The 14,725-nt window shown below is 40.4% G+C and overlaps 1 protein-coding gene across 3 annotated transcripts in view; it reads left to right on the plus strand.

The window, feature by feature from the left end:
- The window catches only part of HOOK1 (hook microtubule tethering protein 1), a 54,121-nt gene that overhangs the window by 22,204 nt on the left and 17,192 nt on the right, over window positions 1-14,725 (plus strand). For all 3 annotated transcript variants that reach the window (XM_075936094.1, XM_075936092.1, XM_075936093.1), the window contains exons 8-16: window positions 199-282; window positions 4,002-4,168; window positions 4,803-4,943; window positions 6,256-6,457; window positions 8,458-8,568; window positions 8,971-9,058; window positions 10,907-10,967; window positions 12,895-13,035; window positions 14,613-14,700. In XM_075936094.1, coding sequence (XP_075792209.1) covers window positions 199-282; window positions 4,002-4,168; window positions 4,803-4,943; window positions 6,256-6,457; window positions 8,458-8,568; window positions 8,971-9,058; window positions 10,907-10,967; window positions 12,895-13,035; window positions 14,613-14,700 — 1,083 coding nt within the window. The remainder of the gene's footprint in view (window positions 1-198; window positions 283-4,001; window positions 4,169-4,802; window positions 4,944-6,255; window positions 6,458-8,457; window positions 8,569-8,970; window positions 9,059-10,906; window positions 10,968-12,894; window positions 13,036-14,612; window positions 14,701-14,725) is intronic.

Genomic DNA, 14,725 nt, shown 5'->3' on the forward strand with positions numbered 1-14,725 from the left:
TCATTGCAGCTCTTCTACTTATTGACTAATCAATGGAAAATTCGACTAGTTGATTAAACTAAATTTAACATCCCTAAGATGTTCCTTTAGTCTCTGTCGTATCTATCATATGTCATTCCTTGTACAAATGGGGAATATATAAGTAATCTAAATTTCACTATATCGAACTAGCATTAAATCTATCTTTTTTTTTTAAAGATGAAAAAAGCCCTGGAAGACCTTCAGGAAGCACTTGCAGAAAAAGAAGAACTGAAGCAAAGATGTCAAGAATTAGACTTGCAGGTCAGATACACAAACTTAATTTTTCAAATATGTGACATGCAGAAGTAGAAACATAGAAACTCTGTTAAACATTTGCAAAATCAAAAGTCTTTAGTGGTTACATTTCATCTAGTAGTTCTTAGCCTTATCAGTTTATATTGAAACAAAGCTTACACATATTGAAGTGCTTCATACATGTGATTATTAGAAAACTATTCTTTAATGTAAATCATGTTCAATTCTCCTACAGTTACTGAAAATATACTGCTTGTTCATAGTACGAAAGATTTGGAGTAATTACTTGAAATCTTGCAGTTATAAGCAGTCGTTGCAAAATTATAGCTATGAAAAGTCATGGAAGTCAGAGATACCAGAAGACTGGAAAAGTGCAAATATGGTGCCCATCTATAAAAAGGGAAATGAGAACAAGTCAAGAAACTACAGACCAGTCAGTTTAACTGTCAAACCAATCAGCTTTTTTTTGATAGGATATCGATCCTTTTGGATGCATGTGACGAGGTGGGTCTTTGCCCACGAAAGCTTATGCTCCAACACTTTGGTTAATCTATAAGATACCACAGGACTCCTCAGCACTTTTATAGAATGGGATGTGATTGTTTAGGAAGGAGTACTGCAGAAAGGGATCTAGGGGTCACAGTGGACTACAAGCTAAATAATGGGTCAACAGTGTAACACTGTTGCAAAAAAAAAAAAAAAAAGATTCTGGAAAGCATTAACAGGAGTGTTGTGAGCAACTTGATCCACTTGCTTGTCCAGACATATTGCAGTAAATGTTTTCTTATAATTGTAACCACTGTAAATATATGATGATTCTGAATTTACCAAATATCAAGGCTAAAGAAAGATTTTACCATGTAACTTTATGCCAGCCATTTATGCCTGTCCAAAATTGCCCTTTCTGGTTTTGCTATGGCACCTCTCGTGCCTAATTCTGAGAAATCAGAACTATAGGTTTAACTTAACATGGATATTGCTGTACCAAAGAATCTCGGCTGGGCCAGTTCAGAAGCGCAGCCTGGACTAGGCCGGCATAGTGGGGAGCACAACCTCGGTCAGAGCTGGCGGTGAGGAGCGCAGCCTCAGTCTGGGTTGGAGGCACCAGAGCCGCTGGCTAGGAATGCAGCCTCAGTCGGGGCTGGCACGGTGGGCAGCACAGACTCTGCTAGGACTGGAGGCAGTGAGACCAGCAGCAAGGAGCGAGCATCGCAAACCTGGGGCTGGCGTCAGCAGGGCTGGCAGCTGGGCATGTAGCCCAGTCCTGGCCAGGGATGGAGGCAATGGGGCTGGCCTCTGCCTGGGGCTGGTGCGGTGGGGGGATGCAGCCCTGGCCAGGGCGGGCATGGTAGGTGGCAGGGAGCCCAGCCAGGAGCACAGCCTACAGCTAGGTAGGGAGTCTTCACCTTCCCTGGTACGGCAAATTCTATGATTCGGGACCAATTTGGTCCTGAGGGTACTGGATCAGGGAGGTCCGAACTGTACCACACAGACCTTATAGACTTCTGTTTGGGGCAGTTAACTTTATGGTAGTTCCCACAAATCTGGTTGGTCTGCTCTTGCATGTCATGAGAAGGAGCTGTTGTTAAAAGTACAGTGAGAGCTCTGTTATCTAGCACTCAGTTAACCAGAAAGGTCAACTAGCTGGTATTTCTAATACCTTGCAACACAAGTCTTCAGTCTACTAACCGGAGCTAGTATACTGCCCAGAACATTATGCAATTACATATTCTGCACTGTTATATGAAAGAGGCAGAAGACAAGTGAGCAAACTGAGATCAGGGATTTATTCAAAAAAGCAGTGTCCAGGGCTGTCATAGGGTCAGGTCACTACAATCTGCTCAATCTTCTACACATTCTACCTCTGCAATGATAATTTTTGTTGATGATGATGATGATGACCCTGAGGTATTGCAAGATCCTGAAGTGCTTTCTGAATAGTTTAAGATTAAATTATATTCAGTATAGTTTTAGTGTTGAGTGTATTTTTACTGATCTGGGTATATGCCATGTGCTGCCCATAGTGGCATGTGGTGTCATAAGAGAACGTACTATATAGAAACTTTACCTGTGAAACCAGCCACTCTGCAGAACACAACTACTACTGGATTGGTGAGTACCTATATACTGTTTTATACTTCATTTATTTTATTGTATTCTAATTTTTTGAAAATTTGGTGTTCTATGGGTAAATAATAACTCATTCAACCAGAATATTTATTAACTGTGCCCCCATTTCCTCAACTTGCTGAATAACTGAGCTTTTATATTATGTACAGTTGAGTATGAATGTACAAATGGTAACTGAAGTTAATGGAAAGTATATTTTGTAAAATGTGTGTCCATATATTTGAAGTTACACAATACATAATTGTTGATTTCCTCATCCAGTGGTGCACCATGGTTTCAGTATAATGTGTTTGGCTGTCACCTGCTTCATTTCAACACCAATGTGACTTCAGGGACTTGAAAGGAGGGCGAAGGATGAGAGTCAGATGTTCAGTTAATAAACATCCTGTTTTCTGAAACTGTGTAATTTAGAACTGATTAGGCCTTGCACAGGGAGACACATAAGGCAGTGATGTTCTCACGGTCTGAAAATATAAGTAAACTGGTTTCCCAGAGATTCAGAGCATAGGACCTTAGGGGCAGTAAATACTCAGTGAAGTGTGGTGAGAGGGTGCTGTTGGTTTATTTTACATCTCTTTGATTATAGGCACTGATATTACTATATAATCACAGATTAAAAAAATATTTTACTATTGCACCAATAAGATTATTGTTAACTTTATATCTTATTAAATATTGCAACCATGATATGCTGCACATGTATTGAAAGTCATAATAATGACTGATAGTTCTAATTTAAACTAATTCTTAATAAATTCACTTGTAAGGTCTCAGTCTTCCTTGATATTTTCCGAGAGTATAAGAAAGGTAGGTTTCCTTTATGATTCAGGAAAACATAACCCAAAGAGCACATTCTGCTGTCTACGTGCCAATTAACTAACACATGCTATGTGCTCTGATGTCTGAAGTATTAAAATTAACACATCTTTCGCTAGAAAGAGCTTAAGGGTTCCATCCTTTTAATCCTTGCCCATTTTATGGCTGTGGAGTATACTTACCAACTTAGTGTAATGTTGTGTTCCCACTTGCTTAGCTGTGAACACTCTAAAAATCAAACTATTTAGTCACTGAAAAATGCATGTCCTATTTGATGCTGTCTAGGTTTTTGTGTGTGCGCTTATTAGCTTATGGCTCTTGGACCTGCTTTTTGCACAATCATCCATGGCTGAATGCACGGCAGTGCAGTGTGAGTGTGCTAGCCAGTGTCATTCTGCTTTTTATTGTTAGCGCACAAGCCAAATGGGGAGTATCTTCATCCTACTACTATTGTTTCTGTTTAGTTTCTATGAATATCATTTTATTGAACTAATTGTAACATTTGTTTCCCTTTGTTCATAAAATGTGGAAATAGCAGTTGCCCCTCTGCATTTATTACTTTGTTGAGTCCTCTAAAAGATAGCTTTAATTTACAAAACATTTCATACTCTAAAGCAACTAGGTGCTTATGGGTAGTCTATAAATCACTTCCTACATTTTTCAAATACTCAATTTTTATGTAATAAACACATTATTTGGTAGCATCTTATCTATTATCTTGGGATTTTCATGGTCATTGGATAGGATCTATACATTTAATGTTGTGTTATGTACACTAGGTGGCTGCCCTTCAAGATGAAAAGAACAGCTTGATGTCTGAAAATGAGGTCATGAATGACAGATTAGACCAGTTAGATGGATCTCTTGATGATCCAAATAGTGTTGTTACAAAAAAATATTTCCATGCACAGCTTCAGTTAGAACAACTGCAGGAAGAGAACTTCAGGTATGAAATAACTTGTAGCTTTATTTAATTCTCCTTCAAAATGTCATGTGATTGGAATTTATTCTAAATAGGTAGGATTTTCCTTCTAAGTTCACTTTTCTATTGACTGTTCTAAAAGCTTCTTCCTGTCATTGAATTAATATAAACTATAGTTTTAAACTTAGATTTTTCCCCAAATTACTTTCGTTTTGAATGATCACTGAGACCATTTATGCTTTCTTGCTATCATTTTCTAAAATATTGTGGGCTCTGAGAGAGAGGGGGAATGGGATGGGGAGAGAGGACCAAAGATAAAAAACAAATGACATGTTTCCTGTGGTGATTTGTACCAAAAAATATCTGTCTGTGATTGACACTTCCTTTTACAGCAGTTGTAAGTGAATCAGACACTCCTTCATGTAAAATATTAACACAGTAAACTAAGAGCTCTGTTCATACCATATGGCACATTTGTGGTAAATAGCCCTTGTGACAATTCTTTAGTTATTTTTTACAGGCTTTAAATACCTTTTTTATTCTGTCACATTTATGTATTCTGAATTTGTTATTGTTTCAATAGAAGGTGGATCATATTAGTTATGTGAACAAAAGATAGAAAGGAAAATATATTTTAACAGCTTCTTGTTTACAAAAGGCTTGAAGCTGCAAAGGATGATTATCGTGTTCACTGTGAAGATCTGGAGAAACAACTAATTGAGCTGCAACATAGAAATGATGAGTTAACCTGTTTGGCAGAGGAATCCAGGGCCCTAAAAGATGAAATTGACGTTCTTAGGTATGTAGTAGACCTAGTAGATACTCAGACTGAAGGTTCTAAATGATAATGCCAAGGCTCTAGTGAAAAATAAAAGTGGAGGGTGACATGTGAGTTCATGGCAACAGTAATTATTCTACTTATCAACATTATTCTGCAAAAAAAAACCTTCCACATGAAGCAGGACTAAGAGAAGCTTTTTGCTCCCGGTATAAAAAAACAAAATACCCCAGGAAATGAGTGTTGCAATCATGATGGATTTTATTACTAACAGGATATGTTTATTGGCAAAGGCCCACCTCTTCTAATACAGGAAAATATTTAATTGTCCAAATGTAAGTCTCAAATCAAGTGAAAATGAAACTTAATTATCTGCATGAGTGTTTTAGCTAGACTGTATGTTCAGGATTACGAAACTAAGTAGGACCAAAACATGATGAAAACTAATCCTATTGAGTGCATTTCAACATATGTCAGTTAAACTGGTTATTTAAAAGTACAAAAAATAAATACAGTATTTTCCTATCGTCTTTCTATAAATATGCCCATGTAAATAACTTTGCCTGTTATACGCAATTTAATAAAAAATAAAATGTATTCCAATCTTGTATTACATCAAGGTTCATAGAAGAGCATTAAGTATAAGAAACTGAATATTGGAATTATTCCTATGATAACTTTTAATTTTCGAAGATGCCAGACAGTAAAGTGACTCAACATTTAGTTTAAAGATTTATTAATAATAGTTTTATATCAGTGAAATGAAGGTCCATTTCTGTATCAAAATACCTTGATATTATTTGGCCAGAACACTTTCTGATCAATTTGTCTTCCTTGGCCATGCCTCCTGGCAAAAATACCCTTAGGATAATAATCTGCAAGCATATCTACATAGTATTGTACTGTAGCTTTGTATCTATTCCGGCTAGATAGCAGCATGAGTATTTTGCAGGCTTACTCAGCTTCAAGATCAATATTTAGGCCAGGACATAGTTCATTTGTATTAACTCCAACACCATGAATCCATGGGGTCACTTAATATACTAGACATATGTAAACACACACTTTTGTGGAACTGCACCTCTACAATGTCTACTTTTAAAACTAAATATTGCACATGAATCTATATCAACCCAACAACTAAAAGAATTAAATTATTGTTTTAATTTTAAACAGACGTAACACTAGCCTTGGTTACACGCATGCATTTCCCTGTCTAAGCTAAATGGAGCTATGCTTGCAGATGAGGGCAGAACTTGTTAATTTGTTTGGTTGTAGTTAGTGTGAAAACTACATCTTACTGTTTCCATAATTTCTATTTGTGTCCTTGTAGAACTTTTGCAGATAAGGCAAATAAACTAGAGTCAACAGTTGAAGTATATCGTAAAAAACTGGAAGACTTGAATGACTTCCGCCGACAGGTGAAATCTCTGCAAGACACAAACATGATGTATATGCACAATACGGTCAGCCTAGAGGAAGAACTAAAGAAGGCAAATGCAGCACGTGCTCAGCTGGAAACATACAAAAGGCAGGTAAGGCAAAAACAGTACTCGGTATCTTAACTCTTCTCAGGTGTAATTTTATTAACTATAATCACAGTTGACTGGAAAAAAAAATGGGAGCTTGATCTAATGGTTATTGGGGCTAGTGTCAAGATAGCTTGTAAGGAAACTTTCAGCTCTGCCTGCCTGCCTTCTCTTCCAAACTCTCACCAGATGGCTTAACTGAGCTCATTTTTTGACCTGCAGTTCAGGGCACACTGTGTAACGCATCAGTTCACTGAGTTGAGTGGTGATCAAGTATTTTGTTTTTGTTTCATGTGTAGCTAACATCCTCAAGGTATGCTATACTGTCATAGTGATTTTTAGAATCCTTTTTTAAAAAAAAAAATCTTGTCTTCATTTTTGGAAATGCACAAAAATTTGCTTTTCAAAGTTCCAAACTAATCACTGGAATTTCTGTAGGCCTTAAATATAAGGGGAAAGAAGCTAGTGGCCAACATGAATCGTGTGTTTGTTACGTTTATCAGAGAAACATTTTACACTAAACTTCCGGTAATCTGGCACCTTTAGGACCCGGGGGTGCCAGATTATCAAATATGCCGGATTATCGGAAGGGAGGGCTATGAGGGGTCTGGGGTGGGGTGGAGAGGGATGCCACCACGAACCCCTCATAGCCCCCCCTTCCGATAGTCCAGCTCTGCCGCAGGCGTCCTGGATTCAGCCGCTGCTGGTCAGTTTCAGCAGCAGCTGAATCCAGGATGCCTGGGGCAGAGCAGCTGGGGTGCTGCCAAGTTGCTCTGGTAGCGCCGCCCTTTGGCGCTGCGAGACCAACCCAGTAGCACCCCAGCTGCTTTTGGGGACACCTTAGACAGAGCAGCTGGGGTGCTGCCGGGTTGTTCCCGCAGTGCCCAGGGGCAGGTGCTACGGGACAAACCCGGCAGCAGCCCAGCTGCTCTGCCCCAGGCGTCCCCAAGTGAGCTGCTGCTGAAGCTGACCAGCGGCTGACCAGAATCAGCTGCTGGTCAGCTTCAGCAGTGGCTCACTTGGGGACGCCTGGGGCAGAGCAGCTGGGCTGCTGCTGGGTTGGCTCCGCAGCCCCGAAGGGCAGCACTACGGGACCAACCTGGAAGCACCCCAGCTGTTCTGCCCCCAGCTTCCTCAATTCAGCAGCTAGTCAGTTTCAGCAGCGGCTGAATCGGGGAAGCCGGGCATTGAGCAGCTCCAGTTGTCGAGCAGCCAGAGCACTTCTGGGTTCCTGATGGTGCCGGACCATCAGGAGTCCCGGAGCATTGGATGCCGGACCAATGGAGTTTTACTGTAGTTCTCACTAGGTTACAACAACCATGAAAACCTACTTTATTTACATGTTCTCAGAAACCTAATAAAGAACTACTTTAACATAATCTCCTTCCTCTTCTTAATCCTACTGTCTTCCCCCCCACCCATATGAGTGCCAGAATTAAAAAAAACAAAAAACAAAAAAAAACACTGTTCTAAGATTGTATTACAGTAAACTTCAGAAAATCCGGCACCTTTAGGACCCAGGGGGTGCCGGATTATCAGATTTGCCAGACTATAGGAAGGGGGGGCTATGAGGGGTCGGGAGTGGAGTGGGGGGGGTGCACTCCTCAGTGCTGTGGGACCATCCCGGCAGCACCCCAGCTGCTGTGCCCCAGACTTCCCCGAGTCAGCCGCTGGTCAGTTTCAGCAGTGGCTGACTTGGGGAAGTCTGGGGCAGAGCAGCTGGGGTGCTGTTGGTTTGGTCCCGCAGCACCGAAGGGCGGCACTAGGGAACCAACCCGGCAGCACCCCAGCTGCTCTGTCCCCGGCTTTCCCGATTCAGCTGCTGCTGAAACTGACCAGCGGCTGACTCCGGGAAGCCGGGGGCAGAGCAGCTCCAATTGTCTGGCTGCCCGGAGCACCTCTGGGTTCCAGATGGTGCCGGATCATCAGGCATGCCGGACCGTTGGATGCTGGACCAATGGAGTTTTACTGTAATATATATAACACCCATGTCATTATCCTGCCAGGTCCAGGAGCTTCATAACAGACTTTCTGAGGAGTCCAAAAGAGCTGATACATTAGCATTTGAATTGAAGCGACTTGAAGAAAAGCATGAAGCTTTAGTCAAAGAAAAAGAAGTAAGTTTTATGCATGAGTATTTACTCAAACTGGCTAAAATGCGACGTACGTACGTGTGTGTGTGTGTGTGTGTGTGTGTCCCTGCCCGCCTGCCTGTGCTGGCCTGGTCAGAATTTGTCACTTATCATCTTGAAAACCATTTCTCAGGTGCTCTTACGCCTCAGAAATGCTATCATAGGTATGAGACTTAGTACAAGAAATTATATATAGTTGCTTTAATATAGTGGGTTTTATAACTTGATAAAGGTCAACATTTGGTATAAATCTTATCAAAAGCCTTCAGCATTTACCTGATGTCCTGAAAATAGTGTTACAAATGATCTTTCATTCCTAATGTAATGTGCCAATGTGAAACACCTTTGTATTATTTCCACCTTAAATATTCTTTGACTTTTTCATAGAGAATCATAGTACAGCGTGATGCTCTAAAAGAAACTAATGAAGAGCTCCGGTGTTCTCAGATGCAACAGGATCATTTGAATCAAACAGGTACTTTTTTGAGGCTGTTTTGTTACTGGGAGACTTACCTGGCATTACCTGGGCCCTTCTGGGCAGGGGGCTGATAGTGTGGGGCAGTGTTCCCTCTAAGACTTTCCATCCATGAGCAGAGTGAATTTTGTCTTGTGTACCAATATTGATGTCATGTGTGCTTGTTTGCATGTGTGCCACTGAAGCACCCACCAGTTACTAACAAAAAATACTAAAAGAAGGGATAATTTAACAAGGTGCATGACCCTGCATCCACCCACCCTGAAAACCAACCAGCTTGGCATCCAGTCTCATTCCCACCCAGCCTTGCTCCCACTGTTCCTACATTCGTAGACTCCCCAACCCCTGCACTCCCATCTTGTGTACTCTTTATAACTATTGTAACATTTGATTTCACTAGACCGATTCTGTCCCCCTGCCTGGGGGCCACACAGCTTAACACAGAAATGAAACACTATCACCCACACCATATCACGCACAAACGAACACAATACACTGCTGACCCACGTTAACACAATCTACCTAGGTTGTGCACTACTATGTAGCTCCATAACACAGCCTGGGAACTGAAAGACACACAAGCTCACACACTGCACAGATGACAACACATACTGCCACAAACTTGTACAACACACACAGGGAAACTAATAATGTACACTAAAAATTCTCACACTCACAACACACTGATGGAAACAATATACACATTAACACAACCCCTTACAACACACATACAGAGGCATATACCTCAAAATACACAAATTTCACATTCTCTCGGCCACACACAAATGCAGGTCTACAATCTGAAACAGACACAAATGCATCGACACTAAATAAGAGGAGCCTTACATAAAAGACCCAGGCTACCCAGCTTTACAGCCACCATACATAAATAATGAAGAAAACAAATACACCAATGACTGTTAATAATCCAGTTACAGTAAAACCCATCACCAATGTTCCTGGTCCTATTTATGAACAAATGAAGGTAAGAGGAGCTGACATTTTTTGAACAGTCTCAGTAACAGCTAATGGTCATTTCTTAACATTCACATACATTTCCAGGGCACACAAGTACTAGTTCAAATACCCTACCTCATCTAGCAGGTGGCAAACTTTTTGGTTTTGGGAGTGCAGGAAGAGATTCAAATACGAACCAAGACCGTTAAGAAATCTGTATGCAGCACCTTGACACTTCCAGCCCAACCATTCCTAGAAATGTTAGTTCTAAATGGATCAACCCTCTAGACTACAGCCAATGAGATTACTGAGTGTCTGTTTATGTGTGTGTGATTCAATGCATTTCGATTGTGTAGGCGGTGTGGGGTTTTTATACGCACACGGAGATGGGACAGGGACAGGTTGTTTGTTGCTCCTGGTAAACATGCAGGTGTCATTTATTGCTACCTAATATATGCAAATATGTGTGTGTGAGAAATTAGACATAAAAAGAATAATGTATATTGAGAGGAGTGTGTTTACACCGATTCATACATTAATTAATTCCAGACTATTAGTCTATTGCACCCCTGATTGCTCTCACATCTCTATCTGATGTATTTACCAGTGCTAGCTTCAGCAAGGCCCTGCTGCTAACATGCCGCGGCTATAGTCTTAGAGAGCACACTGGTGTGGGGGGTGCAGGAGTCAGGGTGCAGGTTTGAGGGACCATGATCTTGCTTTAAGATAAGAGGAATCTGCATGGCAAATGTAGTGGTCCTAGCTATTACTGTTTAAGAAGAATTCTTGAATAAATAGGTTCACAGATAGACAGACAGATGCACATGTCCAAAATACATACATAGATGTTATCTGGAAGTGAATTTTGTCAACTTGTCATGCTTTTTTCAGATGCATCTGCTGTAAAAAGTCATGAGAATCTTGCTGCTGAAATTCTACCAGTGGAATACAGGTAGGGAAGGAACTCACTTTGAGCAATATCCATCTCTTGCAAAAGCTCAGCATCTCAGCTTGCTGGACAATTTACATCTTTTCAACTAAAAAACTATAAAAGTTTGGAGATTTGTTAGCAACACTATGTAGTAGTTTGACATTCTTATAGGGAAGATGCTAAAATGCTTTAGAGATATTAAGTTACCTTATACAGTGTATTGAGACAGTTAAGAAGGTATCTTCATTTTGCAGATTCGCAAAGTGATTAGGAACTTGCCATGGTTTTATGGAAAGTCTGGCAGAACCAAGGATAAGTAATCACATGGGACTTGCTAAGTACGGATTTGGCCCTGAATAATGTGGTGGCATATGTCTCGCTAATACAGTAAATGTGTTTTTGTTCTCATAAAGGAATTGAAGGAACAATCTGAAGACTTTTAGAAGTTGTGTTATAGGCAGGGCTGGTAATACCACATATTATTAAGGTTACTTAATGCTTCCCATTCTAAGATCCTGTTTTCAGTTGACCATTCTTTAACTATTTGAAATGAAACTTTATATGCAGGGCTATTGGTTTATTTTAAGTTTTCCAGTTTCTAAGAAAGAAACTGGGGAAAGTACAACACTTTGGGACTCTCAGTGAGCCCCAAGGGGGATACTAGGGCTGGCTGGGCTAAGGGACTGGAAATAGAATCAGAAGCCCAAGTGAATACTGGGATGGGGTAATCAAGGAGAATAGGACTAGGACAAGAAGGCAACGGTGGGGAAGATATGGGAGTGAGACTGATCAGAGAGGATGCAGCAGAAGGGGTCAAGTTTTGTGGAAATTGGCAGAAGTCTGCTCTCTAGAGAACACTCCCTTCTGAGGCCTGGAATGGAACCCAGGATTTCTAAGGCTTACCATGCTTTCACTGCGAGCAAATTGTCAGTGAGTTCATCAGCTAAGTGTCTTAACCCCGTCTCGCACACATAAGGGATGACTGTTTCCATTAGTTATTCTGGCTACGTTTACAATACAGCCTGGAACAATGCTCTGAGATCAGTGCATCTGTGGTCGATTTCCCAGGTCTGGTGAAGACCTGCCATATCTACTGCCGAGTGCTCTCCTGTCAACCCTGTTACTCTACTCTGGCTGAGAAGAGTACCCCCTGCAGTGTTTGGCCCCTGCAGTAACTCGACTTAAGGTACATTGACACCAGCTACATTATTCACATAGCTGGAATTGTGTAGCTTAAGTGGCAGAGGTGTGAGTGTTAGGTCTAGAGAGAGGTCATCAGCAGGATTGCAAATCAATAACAGGATGGAATTTCTGGGTTTTTTTAGTTCATTTTTTTTTTTTTTTTAAACAAACTTAGAATGATGTATGGTCCTGTATCAAAAATAGTGTCTGATCATCTAAGTAGACTGCATTATAATGCTTATAGATAAGAGGGCTGAGTTAAGGTTGCACAGGCAATCTTAATTCTAGCATTCCCTAACTTTTGAATACTTGATTGTGCAATATTAATAATGTGCTCGTATTAAGATTAATCATATCAAAATTAATTGATTTTTGATAGTTTTATGTCAATTACCAGGGCTCAACAAACAATGTAATCTACTCACCCGGGATGAGTAGATTACACCCTGGAAGTGCCGGCACAGAGCGATCTGCGCATGCGTAGAACGATCTGCACATGCACAGAGCGCAGAACTACATGGCTGGGGAGTGGGGTTCGGCGAGCCCTGAAATTACCTTCAATTAAAATAAGCATATTTGGCTTGGTGTGTATTCTCTTTGTGGAGAAATCCACTGCATTTTGAGTTCTGCTGAAACTATCTGTACGTATGCTATGGTACTTGTTACTGAAATACATTCAGTACATTGGCATTACTCTTCTTGGTTAATCAAAAACTATTTATATAAGCTCTTTACAGAATAGAGACTATTTGTTTTTGACCCACAGAGAAATGTTTATTCGACTGCAGCATGAAAACAAGATGCTTCTCTTGCAACAAGAGGGTTCAGAAAATGAACGCATTGTAGAACTTCAAGAACAGCTAGAGCAAAAGCATCGGATGGTGAATGAACTGGAAACAGAAAAAAGGTGATTTTTCTTGATATTTTTTTCCTTTTTGTTAATCTTTTTTTAAAAACCTGAGAATAGTTTGGCGTAGGCACCAGTCAGACAAAACAGCAGCTAATCACTCTGCAGAAAATAATCTCAGCACTGCAGGGAGATAACGTAGCTTGCCCTACTGATTGAACATTAGTTGAATAATCACTTATCCTGTCCTTTGGCTAAGGGAAGCATTGAGGTTCCCATTGCAAAGAGGAAGGGATGAGGAAACTACAAAGACCATAAAAAGCGTAAACCTGCAAAGAAGATGTCAGGAGGCCAAATGCAGCTGCTCCATGTTTTGCTGTACTTTGGAAAGGATAGTCTGTAGAACTCATCTCTGGGTGATTCTTAATAGATCTAGATTGGGTCAAGAAAATAACTCTATTTTTACGTTGTTAAAACTGTAGATCTTTGGGCAAGATGGCCAAAGTTCTGATACTGGGTGAATTTATCCACTGCTTAAGAAATGCAGTTAATATTCGGTTATAATTTAGGAGTAATTTAAGTTGCTAAAAATTGTAAGACTTTTACTGAAAACCTAAGAATATATTTATGATGCGCAAACAAACTATATGTAGGCCACTTAAAAATGTTCCAGTCTTTCATTCTTGCTATGTATGCAAAGGTATTTTTAATGGCATTTAAACTTTATTTAAATTGTCTCATCCCAGAAACTAAGTTTTCTTCAAAACAAAGTGCATCAACTCACACAATCATACCAGATTGAATATTAAGTATTCAAATACTTAATATTTCAGTAGCAGATAAATTGTCTACAACAGCAAGAAAAATATACCCACCATTTCCAGGCAGGACGCTTTGTCTGCTCACTTGGCAGACCAGTGCCATCAACAACTGAAATCTGCGTTTTCATTTAAAAAAATACTAACCCATATGCCTTTGGTTAATTTTCATTCTTGTTGTTCAGAACACTGTGGGCACCAATGACATGGTCAAGAAGCATGTCCAATTCACTGCTCTTCTCTGGAAAGCTCCAAACGTAGACCAGCATTGAAAGCAGTAGAGGTTGTGAGGGGCTAGATATTAGACACCCTCTGTAATAATCAGAAGGAGATGAGAGGTAGAGTAGTAGAGACCCTGCCCATTGTTAGAAGCCAAGAAGATTAGCGGTATGGAGCAGAGTGCTCAAGGTAAAAGCAAAGGAGCAAGTAACTTCCCTTGTCCTGTAGCTGGAAGGAGTTAGTATGGGGAAGAAGGACTTGGAATTTATCAGATTCCTGTTAGCCAAAATGTGATACTGAAGATGAAGCCCTGAAATAGAGTCCAAAGGCAGCACCCTAGCCAGAATCCCAGTGCTTTTTCAGGTACCAACTACACAGACAAAGTGTTATCCCACTGGTGAATAACTGTCTAGTGAATGTTCTAAGCACCTACTTGAGCAGTTGTGATTAGGCATGATACATAAAAAAAACAGATATTTATTTCAGACACTACCATGTGTAACCCCATTGAAGAATTGTAACCCAAGTGTATAACTTCACTCTACATATACTGATTATTCAAAGACGGATTGGTGACTGAATTCTTTTACATCCCAACAGGCTAGGCAATGAGCGTATTGGAGAGCTGCAGCAACAGATTGAGGATCTCCAAAAGACTTTGCAGGAGCAAGGATCCAAGACTGAAGGAGTAAGTGAAAGCTAGTGGACCTCTT

Source organism: Pelodiscus sinensis, chromosome 9, assembly GCF_049634645.1.
Source record: "Pelodiscus sinensis isolate JC-2024 chromosome 9, ASM4963464v1, whole genome shotgun sequence".
In the NCBI taxonomy this organism is placed as follows: Eukaryota; Metazoa; Chordata; order Testudines; family Trionychidae; genus Pelodiscus; species Pelodiscus sinensis.